This window comes from Brachionichthys hirsutus, chromosome 3, assembly GCF_040956055.1.
Source record: "Brachionichthys hirsutus isolate HB-005 chromosome 3, CSIRO-AGI_Bhir_v1, whole genome shotgun sequence".
NCBI lineage: Eukaryota > Metazoa > Chordata > Actinopteri > Lophiiformes > Brachionichthyidae > Brachionichthys > Brachionichthys hirsutus.
In genome coordinates this window covers 13,830,117-13,850,794 of record NC_090899.1, presented here as the reverse complement: position 1 = coordinate 13,850,794, position 20,678 = coordinate 13,830,117, and the positions used below count along the sequence as shown (strand labels likewise).

The 20,678-nt window shown below is 43.3% G+C and overlaps 1 protein-coding gene across 1 annotated transcript in view; it reads left to right on the top strand.

Annotated features, from left to right (window-relative positions):
- The first annotated feature begins 986 nt into the window (after positions 1-986).
- Positions 987-20,678, top strand: part of zfpm2a (zinc finger protein, FOG family member 2a) — a 141,741-nt gene continuing 122,049 nt past the window's right edge. The window contains exon 1 of the mRNA XM_068760519.1: positions 987-1,083. Within this exon, the coding sequence (XP_068616620.1) occupies positions 987-1,083 (97 nt within the window). The remainder of the gene's footprint in view (positions 1,084-20,678) is intronic.

The following is a 20,678-nucleotide window of genomic DNA, read 5'->3' as shown; positions in this document are numbered from 1 at the left end:
GACAACTGTCATATAACGTATTTGCCCACACATAATATATAATAAGCAGATATAGACTGTATGTTGTAGCGTACTTTATCCAATGTGTTTATAATGAAGAACATGGTGTGCTACAGTACACAATGACTGTTTGAATGAGACTTCCAACGTTCATATTGTAGGGTTGATAATAACGGTACAGGCTTTATGAAAGCCGCACTTTACAACAGAATAGAAACATTTCACTCAAAGTTCAAAAGCTTTCTCGGATGAATAAAACGCCGCCGTAATGTTTCTCGTTTGGAAGGGAACATGCATCCGTGTTTTTCAAAAAACTCCCGTTGAATCAGTCAATCATTCATTAAAATAAAGGCTCTGCATGTGGCACCTGATGAAACTTCATGGCACAAGCCTAATGAATCATTTTCTCATAAGTTTCCTTTTAGTTTTGGCACGTTTAATGCCTTCTGTGCGTTGCGTTAGGCATAAAGTTGTGACAATTCACATTTCTTTCATAGTTTGATCAAATGAAAGTGTTTCATTCCTAGAATCATGCTCTTGATGAGATTGGACGAGCTTTCCCATCTGTAACATCGTGCCGGTAAACCGTGATCCCGTGTCCTGGATCAAACCAACTGACCTTGCTACGCTTGCAGGACCAAGTTCAAGGTCAACTCAGATTTTCATTGCGGACAATTGCTCGAAAGACACATTTGTTGACAGCATTTATTTAGGTTACATTTCCATGGATGTTCAATATTTGTGGTGTCGTCGTTTCAATGCTCGTTGAGCAGCTTTGCTGGACCCTGATCATAGAGCAATGATTGGTCTTGTCTTGTACATGTGGGGTCGGTGCATTGGAGGCCAAGTTACCAGCTGCTCTCTGAGGAGGGGGGCGCTGTCCACGCCAACTTTCACAACTTGTGCGCTGCCATCAAACTAAAGAGCTGCTAATCACAAACTCATGAACAGCTAAAGGCCTCGCAAATGAGTGCAGAGATGGCGTTATGGTGTTTGCAGAGTGTGGCGGCCGGGTGCCTGTCCAAATGAAGAGGGGTGTCGGCCCAGTCTTGCCGGCGGTTCAGGCCCAGCAGGGACCAGGATGTAAAGGATTTGACTAGAGCCCCGGAGGCTTTTAGAAATAAGCTTGTTGAGGAGGCGATGCTGTACGGCTGCAGCAGCGGATCACAGTGACTGGAGCGGAAGTTTGAAAGGAACCTCGGCCAGAAAACGGAGCGTATATGTAGCAGCAGCTGTCACGGGATGACATCATGATAATGCTGGCACCAGTCTTTAAACCGTTAATACCGTGTTTATGTGAGGATGGAAGGCTTCATGCTCGGTATGTCTTTTCTTTCTCTTAAATGTTTCACAATGTGATCTTTTTTTTTTTTATTAAAGCAAAAAGAAAAAAAGTAGTAATGCCATCTTTAAAATTGCTCTTTTTAGGTTAACAATGAAAGTTCTGATGAAAACGTGTCCTTGTGATGGTTAGTTTTTTTTCTTTCGAAATTGATTGAAAAGGTTGAATGTTAGATGTTCCTTATTATATTCACTCCGTGCTACACGCTTGTAATGAAAATCAACCCGGTCAGTGAATTATTCAGTGACACTGAGGGTCAAAAATACTCACACCCTGTAATTGACATAGGCAAACTACACAAAAGGAGGTTACCCAATGAGAAGGGCGCGGCGGCTGTAGCTTAGTTAAATCACAAAGACGTACCAGTAACTCCAACTTTAGCACATTGATTGTGTGCTAAAATGCTGGAGTGCAATATATGTACCTCCCACTTGATATTTATTCACCAATTCGTGTCTTAATGCAAATTTCATTCAATATTTTTCTAACGCTTTGTCCGGCACCGGGTCACCGTCCAAGCTGGAGCCCATCTCAGCAGTCAATGGGCGAGAGGTGGGGTACATGAACCTGAATAAGCTGCCAGTTCATTGCAGGGCAACACAGAGACAGACAATCAGCCACACACACCTACGGTCAATTTAGTGACACCTAATCTGCATGTTTTTGGTGGTGGGAGGAACCCGGAGAAAACCCATGCAGACATGGGGAGAACATGCAAACTCCTCACAGAAAGGCCACAAGTCGGATTCGAACCCGCGACAACCTTGCTGTGAGCCACCTGGCCGCTCTTTACTGCAGATGTATTTTGTGATTATTATTATTTTTTTTGTACAAGGTATTATCCCCTGCCTGCTAGTCAGATTATGAGGCAATGCTAAGGTAACATTAGCATTTTACCGAGTGAACGTGTCACTACAGGAATTTCATATTTGTCTAGTAAATTGTGACGTTGCGGGTTTTTGTCTCGCTTTGAAAGAAGACAGACCGGGGCAGTAAACAGTGAGCAGCCAACAAGCAGTGATCTTGCAGGAGCCCCAAAACTGTCTACGTTACAGCAAATCAAAGTGAAAGTGGAATATGAGAGCGCGCCTTGCTTGTTTTTCTGCCTTGCCTCGATGCTCATGGATGCACACAGTGATAGGTTTCAATGTCCCCCTAATAGAGTGCTCATGCCGCTATAAAGAGGCCATTCAGGCAAAATCCCCGTCTATCAACGCAACTGTGGGACTTGTGCGTACAGCAGATATGAGCATGATGAGGCCTTGATATGTTTGCAGTAAATAAGAAGCTGCATTCAACCATGTGCTTTAAATCCCAGCCAGATAGCCTAGCCTCCAAATCAGTTGATTCAATGCACACTTTTCTTCATCAATCAAAATAACATCAGACAGCCTTTCATATTTTGCAACCTATATGCAAATAATCGGCTCTGAATGGTAATATCATGTGAGCAGATGGTGTATTTGCTGTGGGATTATAAAATGGGGGAAAAGAAATGCTCTGCAGATATGCCATTTCAAATTAAACACCCTGGCCTTATTCCGTTATCTTACTCTACATAGTCTAATTAATTTACTTCAACTATAAATAAATATTTTGTTCCTTTTTGCAACACAGGCCTTTGCTGCATCAAGTCTTCATTATACCGCAGTGTTAAAGTGGAATGTGGGAACAGCTAATCTTAAAATCCCTGCCACATAATAAACAGAGTGACAGAAAGGAAGGATGCACGAGATTAGACGGCAGCAATGAAAGTGCACGGCCAAAAAGAGAGGACAGTATGTAATGAAGAGAGAGCAGAGGGGAATGCTTAAAATAAGTTCAAGAACAAAGATAAAGGATGATGTTATCTGCAAGATTGGAGAAAGCGTTTCAGTAACGGAACGGTCACAATCGCTTCCTCCGCCCGACTCCACCCAGCAGCGTCTCTGTCTTCCATCATATGCTATTTCCACTTCTCGGAACAGTCAGTTTTCACTGTGTGTGTGTGTGTGTGTGTGTGGGCAGCGTCTGAGCAAAAGGGTCAGAGAAAGCGTTGATGGCTCTGTCCGGGCAGAGGGTGGCCTTACATTACCAAACCCCAACACTTCAGGAGGGGCGGCCTGCGAGGCTCGCTGGAAAGATGAGCACGAAACAGCGCCGGCCTGGAGACAGACATTTATAAATGTCCGTCTGAACTGGTTCGCTCTTCTTCAAAATCAACACTGGATGTCCGAAACGGAGGCAGCGTTGAAATCAATCAACCCTTAGCCAAACTCAAACCCATGGCACTGTGGGTGCTGTTGTTGTTTGGAATACTCCATATAAATAACAAATTTCTTTCTAGAGGAAACTGCTGTGTTGCGTTCTTTACAGACAAAAATAAAAACAATAATTATTATAATGGTTATTGTAATGAAATGCATTGGGGGTGGGGGGGACGCGACTGTTTTTTTCACCGCTGGGCCTTGAGATATGATTTCAAAGTGAAGATAAATGGGAAGACACGAGAACAAGGCAAACTGTTTCGCAGTCGGAGGCGGCCTCTCTCCTGGAAATGATGTTTATGTGCAGCTAATTTGCAGCAGCAAATGTGTGGTGAAGGAAATGTACGGCCATCTGCATTCTGTTAACATTGTCAATTAACAGCTGCAATATGGAAAGATGTTGACTCAAAAATCAGCCGCAAAAATATCCTGTCTTGAGATTCATATATTTACCGGTACCACAGCATTTGTTTATGTTCCAATTAGGGAAGGTCCTTGTATTTGGTTTAATTGGTGTGAATATGTTAAGGAATGAAGGTGGATGGAAGTAAAACAGTAGTTAACTGTATTAGTTGTACTGCCCCACAACTTGTTCTAACTATTAAACGATTATTACACCAATATCTAGTCACGCACATTTGTTGGAGTTGTGCTCTCAGTAATTGCTTCTGTCCTTCTGTTCACGGTTTTTCTTTCACAAATTACAGTGGTGAGGACAGCCATGATGGACGGCTTAGAGACGGTGGTTCTGAGGCGGAGCTAGAAGTGGAGGAGATGAAGATGCTGAGGTTCTCCTTGGGAGTGACCAGGTTGGATAGCATTAGAAATGAGACAATAAGAGGGACAGTGAAGGTTAGAGTTTTCGAGACAAGGTCAGAGAGGTCAGACTTTGATGGTTTGGACATGTCCAGAGGAGAGACAGGGACTATATCGGTAGAAGGATGCTGAGGATGGAACTGCCAGGGAACAGGGCTAGAGGTCGACCCAGGAGAAGAGACATGGACGTAGTGAGGGAGGACATGAGAGTGGCTGGTGTTGGGGAGGACGATGCGAAGGACAGGGTGAAGTGGAGAAGGATTATTTGCTGTGGCGAACCCTCACGGGAAAGTACAGTAGTAGTAGTAGTAAACTAAGATCTTACCCAACATGTCCTGACTCTAACTACAGGTGGGGGTCTTGATGGAAACCTCCAGGCCCCCACCCCATCTTTAACCTTTGACCCTGGTGGGGTTTGCACACCTACGAACTTATTCACTAAAAAAAAAAATAACAGTCACAAAAACCAGCTAACTCAAATGATTGCATAAAGGTTTCACATCGCACCAGCTTCTTCCATTCCTCTCTACACAAAGGTATGGCTGACAAAAGCAAAAAGTACAATCAAGGTGTAAAGAAATCAAGCGTGAAGCAATCACTTTATTATTATTATTTGTAGAGCGTTGAAACAACCCTTAAATGGCGGTTGACCCTTTTTTTAAATTGAAGTCTGCCAGGGTTGATCAAGTAACAGGATAACACAATTAGATCTTTCTGCTGTAACAGAAGAAAAGGAGGCCAAACTCGGTTTAAACCCTCGCATATAGCATTACTCAAACAGTGTTGTAATCCCGAGGTCGGCGCTTTATCTTCGATGAAGATTTAATGAATTTCACCCGTTTTATGGTCTGTCACTGATATAGAGTGAAAACATGAGGTCATCATAACCTCATGATCAGATGATACCATCACCGTTGGATGTGTCAGTGTTGGATGTGAAAAGCACCTAAAGTAACCGGGTGTCTTTCCCATTGACATCTTATCAACCCTTGTCTGCGCCACAAAGATGTAATTGCATCACTCAACAAGCAGGTTCAGAGATGAGGTTGGAGAAATTAACATTTTTTCTTTTCTTTTTTTTAATACTGCAGATTTCCCCAGTTGTTTTAATAACCCATCTCAAACCTGTGATCTAATCGGCAGTAACAGTGGAAGTAATTAAAGTTGAAATTAATTACCGCCTGTGCCTGATATTCTAATAACGGCTTTGAGTTCTGTAGTAGGAAGTTGATATTTTGTCATCCGTGTTTTATCTCTCACGGCTCTGTGTGATTGTCGGCTCTTACAGATTATTAATGTTGGCAGGAAGGGAGCAGGAAATGGCAGATAAAGGCATGGAGACTTTCCTTTCTTATGCTCCTCCTGACCACAGTGGCCCCTCTTGACAGCTCCAAGTCCCTCCTACCCTCCTCCTCCTCCTCCACCACCCCTCTTCTTTTAACAGTTCCTTTATCATGACAGTATTTTAGAGGAGATACACCGTGAGACTGAGCAGGCCTTTATGGCTGCTTTTGATAGAAATTATGCAATTGTTCATTAGCGGCTAAGATAATGCCCCCCCCCCCCCGCTCCTCCATCGGCCCACCTTCCCCTTTGGGATCTCATTTAAGACCTGCGGCGTTCAGCAGTGCATATACTACAAGCTGTAGATGTGACACCACGCAGGACCTGCCACAGACAGTGCAGCTGGAAATGTCAAGCTAAGTGAAGGGAACTGTTGGGCCTGCACACTCTAGTAAGCAGGGTGCGTACCTCCCTATGGGGGGGGGGGGGGAGAAGAAGAGTGTGCCACTCCCTTCTCCTGGGTCTGCCACTCTTACCGAGGCTATCGGGTTCGTAATGGGAAAAGGCCCGACTAAAATCAAATATGAAGCTTTGATAAGCCTGGTAGAGGAGCAGTGTCCGCCGGAGTGGAAACGACCTTTCAGCTTTCATTCTACTGGATCGCTTACGGACACCGACTCAGGAGCTTCAGGCTGCTTCCAGACTCCTGTTTGCTTCACTTGCCTCAAAGATAAAGTTCGAACCTTGACTTCCGTTGCAATGTTCGATCTGATCAAGCCGTGTCGCCCGGTGCATTTCAGGGGTGGTCGAAAAGGATCAACTGTGGATGGTGTTAATTAATATGCGTACTTCTTTGTTAGGTCGTCTTCTTGTTAGGTGTGAGAAGTTTTCTTTTTCTTTCCTTCAGAAAGCAAACATACTGTAAAGTAACAGAATCTTTTGGCAGAAGAAATAAAAAATTGCTACAGGAAAGGGAGAAGGTTGAATCCACAATCAACGAGAAAAGCCCTCTGACAGCGCCGACCTCCACCAAGAACCTCACTCTCTCTGTATATTGTGATTTATGCCAAAATTATTGCCATGTATTTATTTTATTTATATTTTTGGGATTCCTTAACCATGAACATTACCTTTAGCCATTGGATTCATGTTGATATCATTATTAGAAGTTATTCACCCAAAAGAACACTTTCCGTAATCGCGGATTCTAGGAGGAGCAGCCAGGAGAAGCTAAGTTTAGATTTTACTTTTGTAAAATTAGTGGGTCATTTTGCTCACTTTATGACTACTTGGCTGCCGTCAGCATAGAAAAATACCTCAAGTAGTCAGCCCCAGAAGCTTAGCGTGACCCGTATTAATGTATAAGGAAAGGAGGTGACATACAAGAGTTAGTTTTTAAAAGTCTGCAGAGGAGGAGGATGGCAGGAAGTGACTCAGCCAAGTGGGGCATATCCCTGCATCAACATCCTACATTGTCTTCCTAGATAACACTGCAGCCCACTATTAACAGCACTAAACTGAAGTCAGTATGTTTTGACAAAATCCTCATTAAAACTGTACAAAATACTTAAATACGTGTCCTTAAGATGTTAATATTTAACAATATTTAGCTGTAAGCTGCATGAACTACTAGCAAGTTAGCTTGGGAGCTAGGTTGAGCTCAAAATACACTGTCAAAAGGAATTAATGTATGATTCTGAAATAAGCACAGAGTGAGATGGGGGGGGGGGGGGGGGGGGGGTTGTGGCTGGTAGATTGGCCCAGAAATGCGTTGTGGGTTATCGTGTTCCTGTCCGGTTTGAAATCAACTTTTGTAGTGAGCTGTTGTCGGGTACATCATACGCACATACATAACCAACAAAAACTAAAGGGCCTTGAACAAATAAACTGCAGAGCAGCCTCCCCACCAGCCCAGCAAGGACCATCAGACCGGGCTCTAGTCCAATCAACCCAGAATATTAACAGTTAATCCCACTGAAAATAAGGATGTGGACATAGGACTACCTGACACGGAACACAGAGAAGAGGAACAACAGACAGACCCACTCAGTCAGTCCTCGGAATGAATGCTCAGTTCAAGGTCGGGAGACGGGAGAGAAGCTCATTTTGGCTTTATGACCCAAACAGCAATTTATTTTATTCATTTTTTTGAAACAAGGAGGGGTTAAGATACTCTCAGTGATTTATTATTTGTACTATTTAAGTTTTCAGCGTCATGAGCTTCATTGACAACAGAATATGTCTGACTAATACTACTGCTGTACTTTCAGCTTGTCCCATCAGGGGTCGCCACAGCAACCCAGCCTTCTCCGCTTCACCCTGTCCTTCGCATCGTCCTCCCCAACACCAGCCGCTTTCGTGTCCCCCCCTTACTACGTCCATGTATCGTCTCCTGGAATCTGTCTGAGCAGAATTCAGGTTTCCTGAAGTGATTCCTAGCTGTGCCTCTTATGACTTTTATTTCACACCATTTACAGGAGGAAGATATTACAGCTCATTCGGCTGCTTGGCTGACCAGTTCGACAAAAAAAACTAGAAAACGACAATCAGAGATCGCAGACCCTCGCCTCCAATAGACTATTGGATCTTGTGAGACAGTAAACAGGGCTTCCGGATCAGAGGGGCCAAACCTGCTCTAGCTTGCTGCTCCGGAACGTACTACAAGAGTCCTTCTGGACTCTTTTTCCCATCATGCCATGCGTGTCCCTCCCTCTTAAAGTGGCAGTTTACAGCACAGGCACGATTCCAGATGTAAAAATAATTCTAGAATTTGGACCCGGAACCAGATCCGGATCAACGCCATTCTCGGGGAGGACCGAGCCACGGACAGAACCTTGCTTGTGTAAAAATTTCAAGTCGATTGGGTTACTAGTTTTTGAATTATGCGCTCGGACAGACAGACAGACAGACAAACGCACCCAATTGCAATACCCTCGCCGAAGAGGAGGCGAGGGTAAAAAGCTACTGTAATAAAAACTAACTGGTCAGTCAGTCAGTCACATTATTAAGAGTGTCTTCCCTGCCAAGACTGAAGCTGGGTGACAAACAGCCGCTTTCCCCCTGTCTCCTGGATCAGCTATAAGACGCTTTCAATGACATGCAGAAGATCAACTGTTGGAGGAGTGAGGGCTGCGAGACGGGGGCTTAGAATCGCGGCCGGATCAGAATGAGATGAACATACAATCGGAGGCAAAGTCACAACGGGCTTATCTGCCCTTTCACGATGGCTGTCATCATTTGAGCGCTCCCTCTGCTTCCCCTTCGCCAAGATGAGAAGGCTTTCTGGCAGAACTGGAAAGTTTCTCTTTTCTGATTAATTCGGGAAAAGTTTTGGCGGAAACTTCCAGTTGCCCCACAAAGGAACGCATGAAAGTCGTTAGGAAAGGGAGGGGGTGGGGGGTTGGGGTGGTTGAGGGCAAAGCAAAAAAAAAAGAGAAGACAGGAATTGTCAACCTGGGTGAGAGCAACAGAATCAAACAGAAGAGGGGCGAGATATCAAGCTGCGGGGCACACAGAATACGGTGAAATAATGCGTGGCTGTGTGGAGGTTTGGCTTTAGAATTCATGAAGGTTTTTAAAATAAAGTTGTTTTTTTCCATCACAAACTGCTCCTCATCACCCCTCTGCCGCAATTACATCTATTTTTCTAACGTTCTTATACATAAAGAAAAAAACCACTTCTCCATCCACGCCCTCCTGCTGTGATATTCCGTGCCCACGTAGAGCATGTAGCTCGATGCAAACCTGTAATAGTCTTCCAAAAGAAGACCTCCATCCCACGAGTGTCATTTTGATGTGAGCTCCTGATGGGCTGCCGGAGAATTCGGCATATGTCGCATACACTTCACACGAAGCCCCATTTGGCATTAGTGCCGTCAGGCTGTGTGGGAAATCTGTAACATGAAATGGATCCATTTCGGCGCACATCACTGAACGCATCCCATACAAGGCTGCGGCCAGTGTTTATAGCCGACCCCCCCTGTGAGGTATTGGCATCCAGTAGCGGCTCTATATCTGAGACAGTATGGTGCTTGTGTATAGTCTTCTCCCATGCTCAAGTGCGTTTTCAGAGGATTGCTTCAGCAAGAACTGTAATACTGATTCAAATAATCTCAAGTTGAATTAGAATCAGAATCAGAAGTAGTTTATTGCCATTGTCAATGAGGGTTCACTGACTAGGAATGTTTCTCGGTGAAGTCGTGCTACATGTAACAGTAATGACAAAATACAAAAAACATACGAGTACAGACACATCACAAAACAGCAGCATCGGGAGTGGATACACAGATGTATATTAGCAGCAGTAAAACTAGCGTAATCACCCAGTGCAAATGGAACAGTGCAAGTTGTCAGTTGTGAAATGTTAGGCATCTATTAGGTATCTAAACCGCAACAAAAAACTAGTGGTTGCTGTTTTTTTCTCATTAATGTTGGGGTCTGGACAGAATCTCAGGACTAGATACACTGTAATAGAGAAAAAAATGGAAAGTCTGATTTTAAACCAACTTTTCTTTTCTTTTTTTTTTGCGACTTCTTGAAAAGAACCAATACCATCATCGCGACTCTGCTGCTCTGTGAAATAAAACATTTTATTCTTCATGAAACTGAAACAAATGACAACTGCAAGCAAGTAAACTTTCAAAAATAAAATATATTGCAAAATATAGCGTTAAAGTAATATCTCCGTTCCTGCATGATGCACTGACAAAAAGCAGACAATGGTTATGTGACATTTTCTACAGAACACTGTATCTCACAAATAAATCATTATTCACTTATAAATGTGATTCCAAAGCCTGGACAGTAAAAAAGGACATGCGTGGGATGTCGGTAAGAAAATAATTTAGTTTTTTTTAGAGTATGAGTAAACTGACCTGCTTGATTTTACATCAATTATGTTAAATGAAGTCTTGGCTCATCCCAGTTTGAGAATGTAAATAATCGTTGCTCCACCTGCTACACACAAGGAGGAGATGGTCATTCCTCCCTGTGATTAATTGCTTTGTCAACCATCAGTCTCTGGAACCCTACAGCAACCGCAGGACCTGCAGCCAGCAGGTTGCCTGGTGAAGTGATGGCACTGAAATCCCCATGAGGCACGTATTAATGAGGCTACAGCGAGCGCTAACAACTCGCCATTAAAATGAAATGCATTCATTCATTAATTACACTCTCATTTATAAACATCCGCCACTTCTCGCTCTCTCTCTCTCTCTCCAAATTTGACCTACTGTTCTGTAACAATGGAGCACTTAATGTTTTATGGTGGAAGCATAACATATTTAAATGCTATTAATACATGAAGTGCATGATAAACACTCGAAAAATCTATTAGCAGTAATAGGTGGCGTCTCTTCAAAGAGTGTCTCCCTGTTTTTCCACCAAATCCTTCGGGATTCGTCGACATTACGGCCGTGCTGCGGCACTAGAATTTAACTTAAAGAAACATTGTGAGGTGGAAACTTCCAGCCCGAGAGGAGGTGGACCCTTTTAGCAGATGCACACTCGACATAAAACGATTATCGCTCAGCTCCTCCAGATAGTGACGAACTGAAGATCTAATTTCATGTCACAGATGCGCAATATATAAAATCAAAATCAAATTGCCTCCTAAATTGGTTGGTCACTCCAACATTGAAAAATAGGTCAAAGTTTCTGCAATCCAGAGTGCCGGCTTGGCTCTATGATTGCTGGTTGAGATGTGCGTGTGTGTGTGTGTGTGTGTGGGGAGCTCGAGAGCCTCAAGCACAGTTGGAGCTTTCAGGTGAGGCTCGCTCCAACGTCAGCCAAGGAACAGTTTGCACTAAAAAAATGATCTTCATTTTATTAAGTTAATGGACTGCATTTGATTATCAAACACGTACTTGATTTAATTGTGTGTTTTTTTAAGTATCTCACGTCATTGTCTCTTTTTTTGGAGAGTGGGCTGTATTTCTGTAGCTGCAGATCCTGAATGCTGACAGGTAAAAGCAGAGGGTCAGTGGACCCTGAAACATTTGATCTCTTTCTGAAATGCAGAAGTGGATCCTGTTCCATCATGACTGTCGGCGTGACCCGGCCAGATTCAGCTAAGCCACACTGCGCCGCCATAATCATTCTGATGTTAATGACTCCTGCAAGAACTGCAGCTTCACCTCTGCGATTTAATCAAACCTAATTGAAGTTGGTCCGTTTTGGTTGCAGCTGAACACCTCAACATCATCGTCCAGCGGACCTCTGCGCTCGCCTCGCGGACGAGCCCGCCAGGACGCCAGCAGCTACTTGTCATCGGTCGTGTCACAGCCTTTCCAGCCGGTCCCGTCCAGCACGGATCGGTACATTCTCTGGGTTTTGATTCTGAATTTCACCATGATCCGAATCAGAAATGAGACTTTGTGTTTAAGATTTCACTTCCAAGCGCTCCCTGCCTGTGGGACCTGCTCCTTGGGCTTTTCATCAGCTGCCATTTTCGACGGCATGCAGTAATTTCATGGCTCATTGCAAGCGCTGAAAACCTTTGAAACTGCAAATGTTAACTTTGCCTGGCCTGGAGCCATTTAGGAAGCGATTAATTTAGCAAACAGAAGTGAGCCACTTTCTCCTCCTAGCCAGCGCATAATTTTTTTTGGGGGGGGGGCTTCTATCTGTATTTGAGTAAGAGTGAGCAATGTAATGAGGGTTCCTTGTAATTGTGGTGGTGTGAAAATAGTTCCCACCTCAGCCTCCACTATCTCCCTCATCTCTCCTGGCTGAGCCTCGGCAGCCTTGTACAGTGAGAGGAGGTGGAATCACTTACAACACGCTTGACCTTATTTCTTGTCGTGACCCGCTAAAGCGTGCTGAAAGAACACATTTGTTTGCATTTCCTGCACGTTCCTGTTCAGGCATTTCCTGATCATTCCGCATCTTTGATGGCGGAAGCAACAATTCAATCGAGACAGGAATGGAGACATTATTGGGAGGCGTTTGGCTGTGGTGCTCGCAGGAAAATAGTGTGCATCCCAGTGAGCGGCTCAGTGTTTGCCCAGTATTCCTGGAGGCTTGTTTTGTCACAGACTCTGTGCAGCTAGGCATGGTAGAGGCAGAAGGCAGTGGGTCGCCCAGCCCCCCCCCCCCCCCCCACAGCTGTCCTACTTCATCCTGGCACTCTACGCCACCAAGTCAATATGAAAACAAATTCTCGTGGCTCTTTGCAATTAATTTTCCTTTGCCGCAGAAAAGAAACCGAGCCTGACAACATAACATATAGCAGGTTGCGTACAGAAAATCTGGCTGAATGGAGCAGGATTCATTTTTCACTCTGCTGGGAGCAGTTGTCTCACACGTATTCCTCCCTGTGTGGATTCAGATCAGTGTAGTCAGACGGAATAGCTTTCATACACGATTGTAGTTTTCTATATTGGTGATTTAGATGATTTTAAGAGACATTTTATACTAATAAAAGCATTAAATGAGTTAATTGAGACTGAGACCACCCCCCTTCCCTTTCCTTCCTGTGGCAATAAAATTACAAAATGCATCCTTGTAAACCTTCTATTGCTACCTATTATATTTCTGTCCCGGCACTATGTGCATGGTCTTAATTTCTTATTTCTAAGTTTTGTCGAGTGGCGCACTGTTGCAAATAGAATTTCCCTCTGGGATCAATAAAGTATTCTGATTCCGATTCTGAAATGAAGGATCAAGCAACATGGGAGTCTCCAAAAATAAAAAATATCTTTGTGTTCAGGGAATGGTGAGATACATCAGTGGGTAAAAGAAAAAAGGGAGACAAGTGGGAGGAACAAATATATACATCTTAACCCGCCAACATTTGCATTACATATTCGTGTGTGTGTGTATGTGCGTCTGTTCCTTACCTGGATGCCCTGTAACCGCATCGCATCCTGTTTTACCACAGCCACACTGCGACCACCATTAATTTTACTGAAAGCCATTCACAATAACCACGAGATACTGGGCAGCGGTGCTCAAACGCTTTCTTCCTCCTCCTTATCATAAACGTCCCACATGTCTTGGCAATATGCCCTAAAAAAGAAAAAAAGAAACATTTGTCCTAATTACGGCCGTCGAACAATGTTGTTTGACCGCCAAAGACATCAAGTTAAATTCTATTTTGATTCGGCAGAAGTGGTGTCAAGGTCTTATATTTTCATTGCAGGTACATTGACTGATAAATATGAGGGAGAGGACAGTAATTATTGGCTGCAATTGACATCAGAAATTAAGCAAATTGTGAAAAGGTTTGCTTTTAAATGGGTTTGAGCCGTGAATTAAAAAAGACCATTAACTGGAAAGAGGCAGGTGTTATCCTCACTGTCCAAAACAAAACAAACAGAGGAAGGTGTGTGTGTGAGTGTGTGTGCTGTGAGAGTCCTTGTGCAGGGAGGATGAGATGCAGGTGTGTGCTATCTGTGAACAATCCCATGTCATTACCGAGAGAAGGTGTGTTTAGCTGATTTTCCTCAGTTTCAGCGCTGTGGTAATTTGTATTGTTCCATAAATAAACCGCGTTGGACGGCAGGTAAACTGTCATTATAACACAAACTATTGTCATTCTTAAATTCCTCATTAATGCAGCTGAAGTCCTTTCTTTATGTCCAATTTATTTCAGGACTATTCATTGAAAAACTCTACGCATGTTATTGATAAAGCATTTTCCTTTTTTACCATGACAATAAAAATCTCCTCTTCCTTGCTGTGCCGCATCCTCGTACTGCACAAATCGGAAGGACTTTGGGTTGTACAAGAGTAAATTGTTGCAGAGTAACTCCACCAGATTTCAAAAGGCAGAGGATCGGACTCTCATTCCAGCCCGTTCTGTGCTGCCATCGTTTTTTCCCTTTCATTTTTTCCAATCAAACCTGCGCCTGGTCCAGAGAAATTTAAAGGTGATGAGAGGTCCTCTGCCTGATAGGACACATGGCCGGTGTGGTGATCAGACAAAATTACATCAAGCCCCCGCCCCCCCCCTCAACTCTGCTTGTCTTTTTTTTTTTTATCAAAGCTCTTGCTGCCTGATGCTGCCCTCACTCCGGGCCAGGTGTCAAATGGTTTCCATTGATGTCGGTAATAAAGTCGATCCACCGATGCCTGCTCGCGCCGGCGTTTCACTCAAGCATCACATTCTCCACGCGACACCTTTTGAGGCAAGCAAGATTATTTCTGCAATCTGCAAGGGAGAATGACCTCTAGAAGGAAACTAAATCACAATGTAAAGTAATTAAGCACATTATCAACGTGGGGGTTAATTAGTGAGACCCTAAGCACGGCGCTGCAAACAGGAAAAATGCTTTGGTTTCCGTCTCTTTTCGGAGCACGCTGTCGCACGTGCACACACAGATGCACAAATGTGCACTTGCAGACTGCAGGCGGTTGATTGTCACTGTTTGGGCCTCTGAAATTGATTAAACAACTTGCAATTCAGTTTAATTAGTGAAAACTATCTGTAGTTCAAAGCTCTTTTAGCAGAACGTCGAGCCTCGGCGCTGCCCTCCTGCCTCATTTTACTGAGACAATCATTCAAATTAATTGAATTTTCTGCACTGAATAACCTTAAAACAATCTTTGATGTTATAGTCCATATTAAAAGCCCTGTCTGTGTATCTATGTAATAACTCACAGCGGCTGATCCACCGGTAGCCAGTGTGTATCCTTTAACATGAAAGGCCTGTGCCAGGCTGTAATATCACAATGCAGGGGGAAACAACATGCCCAGCCTCTATATCTCTGAAGTGCAGCTGAGTCCAAAGTGGCACATTGACAACAACATGCATAGTAGCTGCATAGAAACAAAAGGCAAGGCATTCCTAATTATTGACAAGCAACATATATTTACTTTTCCTCGTTTCAAAATGATAAGTCCTTCAAGCTCCACTCGGCGCCTGCAGTGCGAAGATGTCCCTATCAAAAAGTACAGGCGTACCTGTTTGTTCAGGAAGGCTTGGCAGGAAAATACACCCCCTTCTGTTCTGGCGCTGGGTGAAGCCATTAACAAACTTAACTTGACTTTATTCTCCACATCGCTTCTTTCTTCTTTTTATTGCTCCTTTTGTGCTTTATATCTCTAGACCGGGGGAGAAATACAGGTTTTAACTTTGGACTTTGCAGATATTTTTCATCCCTCCGGTCTGAAGTTTAACCCTCAAAGCAGTGATTTCCACCCAAGGACAGCAGCGGCAGGATATTACAATGGTTTGCCACATTAAAGATAAACTGTTGAAATGGATAAAAGTAACTTATAACCTGCTGAAACAATCTAATGTAGATTTAAGTAACGTTTAAGGTGTAAGAATCTCAGTCCTCACACTCGGCAGCAACGCAAAGTAACCAAAAATGTACAAAATAAAGAACACTGATAAACTAATTATTTTAAACACACTGTATCATCCTCTGTTAGAATGCATTCATAACAAAACAGTAAAGAATGTGGAGTAATTGTAAAAACAAATTCAGTCGGTTTCTTTATCATCATAAATATATATCCTCCTGAATGTATCTCATTTTCTGCTCATTAACTTCCTCATTTTGAGTCGTCTCATCACATATAACAACCAAACGTGTTAAAATTAAAAAGATGCTACAAATACAAAATACAAGGTGGCCTTTTTTCTATTTTTTATTTTTGTATTACATATTTCATATGCTCAACAAACCAGCTGATTTCATGGTAGGACAGCCTTCCTCACCCTCTCAGCTTCCTTCTCTTTTCTCCCCATCCTGACGCGCCACCCTCGTCTTCTTTTCTTAAATGGCATGAAGGTTGAGATGGCAGGCGTCCAAGATCATCGCGCCTGAGCCCACACAGATGAGGAGAGATAAAAGTTCTCTGTGAAGCGCTCACAGTGCTGCCATTTTTCCACACAAGTAGAGGAGACGTGAGGAGGAGGAGGAGACGACGAGAGAGAGCCACCTGCGGCCGTGACATCACCGCCTTATCACATATCATGTATCACCTGCAGCTCCACGTCAAGCCCAAAGAGACAGATTTCATCTGTCATCTCTGAGAGGATCTCAATATAATTTGCTGTGCTGATCTGACATCCAGGGGAGAGGAGTAGAGTTGCCAAACCTAATCTTGCAGGTGAGGACTCTCCTTTTTCTGCCCAGTCATGTCCTCGTCTGGAATCCGCGAGAGGCTTGCAATCAGATCTATAGCTCTTATTTGAGAGCAGCATGTTGCATTCAGGATCTGCTGGGGTTTTATTTGCCCGTAAACTCGGTGCAAGTCGACTAATTGTTCCTCTTCCGTCAGGAAATGGCACTGAAATCTACTCCCCCCCCCCCCCCCTGTGTTGTCCTGTCTCACACTGAACAGAATGAAATAACTTTATATGCCCGTCTATAAAAAAAAGAGAGATTATCACACATAAAAGCCAGAAGCAAAACACACAAGTGGTATCAAAAAGCATAACCTAATTAGAAAGACTAATCAACATTAATGTCTTCCTATTTAAGAGCGAGGGAAGGGACAATTAGTCTTGGGGTTCCGTCTTCTTTCCTCTACAGTCATGCTGCTAACAAGAGTTGATGCTGTCTAGAGTGGCCACCCACATATAGCAGCTAATTGCAGGGCTTCGCCCTCAAGCAGCCTTCTAGTCATAGAGACAACGGGGAAATTGGCCATTTCAGCTGTGCTCGGCATCATTAATAATTAATGGCACTTTCAAAAGTCGGACGGGCCCCTGCAAACCTCGGCGGGATGTGCTTTGGGAGCTACGCCACGTGTCCTTTTCTCTGATAGCAAATTCTATACATTTTTCTTGGTCCCGTGCCGTTTTATTTTTTTTAAGTTAAGATGGTCTGAAGCAGGAAAGAATGAAGATTTATCGAATTCTGAGAATCACAATTAAACGTCCAACAGGCCTCCGTGAAGATGTGTATCAGCTTTAGACCACCTGACTCATCCTGCTCACACGTTCTATGCCACAGTACGTCTTCAGCGAAGGCCGAACAGTCCCTGTCATCCGCTGCATGCGTGACACCTCTGTAAATTAGCCCAAATGGAAACTTCAGCCGTAAAACATGGCGTTTCATGAGCTGTGCGTCTAGTAGTGTTGAGTAAATTTACATCCAGGTCTATTCATGACATTTTCTGCAGAAGTCCTTCTGGGTTTATTCCTGCTTTATTTGACTTTGTTCTAAGAGGGCGCTTGACTCACCAAAATGTGCACCAATTATAAGTCCTATAAGAATACAGGATAGATTTGTTTTGGCCTAATTTATGTGCCTTTTTTACTGTGAGTGAGTTTTTGCTGACTAACAAATAAATAAGATTATATAATGCTAATACGCAAAATGCCTCTAAAATGCAGTAAAACAGGTATCAATGATGTATTTCCTTATGTCCTTGCCTTTGGTGTTGTAAAGGGCCGTGCTGCAGCTTTAATACTTATTTCCTAATCTGGGTATAAATAAGAGAAAACAAAAAACACCTATTTAAGAAAAATCCACAATTGTGCACTTATCATTTTAATTTATCGATCACCAAATAATGAGCTGACTGTCAACTACCGGTAATGCCATGGTTAAGATGTCATTAGTCTCATTTCGCTCAACACTTGGCGTCTCGCCGCCGTAACTGTGCACAACTGCTGTGGGTTGGCTCCGGATTTATGCGTCTTCAGTCCATGCGGCAAGCTAATCATTCTAAATGCCATATTAACAATTGTTTTACGGGGTTGCACGAGTGAGACATGGAATAATGAACTAATAGTTTCTATTTTTGAAGCGGTGAGGAAGACTGGTTTCCTAATAAAACCTCAGCAAGAAAGGAAGGATGATCACATTCACCCTCCTTAAGAAGTCGTCCACGGCTCTGTTCAAGGGTAACCGACCACTGTCTCGTAACTTTATTATTCTTAATCGGTTTATAAATATTTATGAATCGCCAAAGCCACCCCGACTTGCAGCTGAGATTGAAGCTGGAGCAGCGTACGTACATTCCAAAGCAGCCACGGGCTTGGAGGAAGAGATAGCGCGGACGGGAGATTTGTGACAGAGCAGAGCATGAAACCCATCAGCTGATGAGCGGAAAGCCCCACTTTCTCATTAATAGAGGTACACAGGCCAGGAGGATAAGGAGGATCAGGGAAATGAAATCAGCAAAAAGATAGCATCACTCATTTCTCAGATCCATTGTCACACTTCAGAATCTGCTGTAATGAATCACTCAAGCATTCTGCAGATACATTTGAATGGTGGTGGTGGTGGTGGGGGGGATTCATTGTCCGGTGGAGAGCATTCGATAAGGATCTTTTCTCTTGCTTCGGCCTCTTCTTCTGCCTCGTCTCTCCTCCTTTTGTCAGAGGGCCCCGTGATCAAAAAGCGGAATCAGGGCGCGAGCAACAGGTGCCATGTCTGAAAGGCCGCCGCAATCTGCAAGTGAACTGGAAAGCCATCGCGGATAAAGAGACGTTTCAAGGGGATTTGCTTTTTGGGGTCAGTTCAAAAAAAGTCAGAATAGGGGAATGGCGCAGATTCAGAATTTACTACAAGCCCTTGATGGAATTGTTCCTGAAAAGACACTGGAGTTAGTCTGAATCAATGTCTTTTGTGATGAAATGAAAACAGAAAACCTCAGAACACCGCTTGTTGTTGTTGTTTTTTTTAACCCTGTAGTTGCTCATGCAAAGCGTCTCTGTCGGGTGTCTTATGTAAGATTGTATTGCTCTTGTGCTCTCTGAAGTGTTGTTGCTAGGATATGACATGAGATGTTTTGGCTAACACACACTGAGGATGCAAAATTCAACCAACACAAAGGGACTGTGGTGCTCATTACCCAGCCAACGTTTTAATCACCCCACATTTTTTAGGCTTTATAATAATAAAGCTTCCAAATCCAACTTGTATAATGGCTTCGTCTGCAGCCCAGTCAGCTAAAGCATTAACCTTTGACCTTAATACTGAATGTTCTATTTATTTATTTTTTTACCAGAGGTGTCTTGCAAAAAGACTTTTTAAAGCCCTTGCCTGTTTGTAACCGGCTGCTGTAAACCATTAACAGTTTAATCTGCCGCTCTTTGAGGAATAAGAGAAATGCAAGCATAAGCTCAGCACATATTAGCTGCTGCTCACAGGACTGGCAGGCTGAACGCGGCTCTTCGACATCCCGGAATGACGGTGGAATCTAAAGACGACATGAAATGAGGAACAAAATGCAGAATCTATCTTTCCATATTACGCGTCCTCAGAGGGGATTTAGCAGAACCGCCTTTAAACAGTATTATTCTTGTTTGGGGTGGGGGTGGGGGAAGCACCAAGAGCATGTTTCAAAAACACAAGTGAGTATATATACAGCAACTCCCCTCTTTAGCCTTTGTCTTTGTTTGCTTTGCCAAGATAATTTAAGTTTTGAGTTTCGAAGTAGTTCAATCCAACCCAGGGGAGCTTTACCCTGTGAGAAGAGATTTTTTTTTTTTACTTCCCTTTCTCTTTTTTTTTACTTCAACCCTTATATCCCAAATGCAATTATTTAATATACACCCACTCATAGTCTGCATATGAGATATGAGTATAATTGTATGTTACTTTTTAATTACAGGGGAAAATCTAACTTGTAAGATGATGGGCTGGAAGGTGCCATTGCATTGTTATTTTTTTCATCCTCATATTCTGATTATGTGAGCTGGGCTCCTTTGCTAAGCGATGATAAGCAGAATTTCCATGTTCTCTGCATAATTAATCCATCTTTGCCTCTCTTCATGCCAACTCTGCCGTTATCGCCCGCACATGCCTGAATTGCAAAAGAATCCTCGTTTCAATTGGAACTTATTGATATTCGAAAAAACTGGAAATCCTCAAATTTAAGCCACAGATTGTTAAATGGATTAATTTCGCGGCAATCGCGAGCATCTAAAGCAGCGAGACAGGCACAGCAAATTGAACGGAGCGCCTGTTTGTGGCATTTCAGTCGCAAATGATAGGGTTTATTGGCATGTTTTTCCCCCCTCTATAGTCAGAAATTACCATTTATTTGCATGTCGTAAAATACTTTTATATGGTTGAAAATT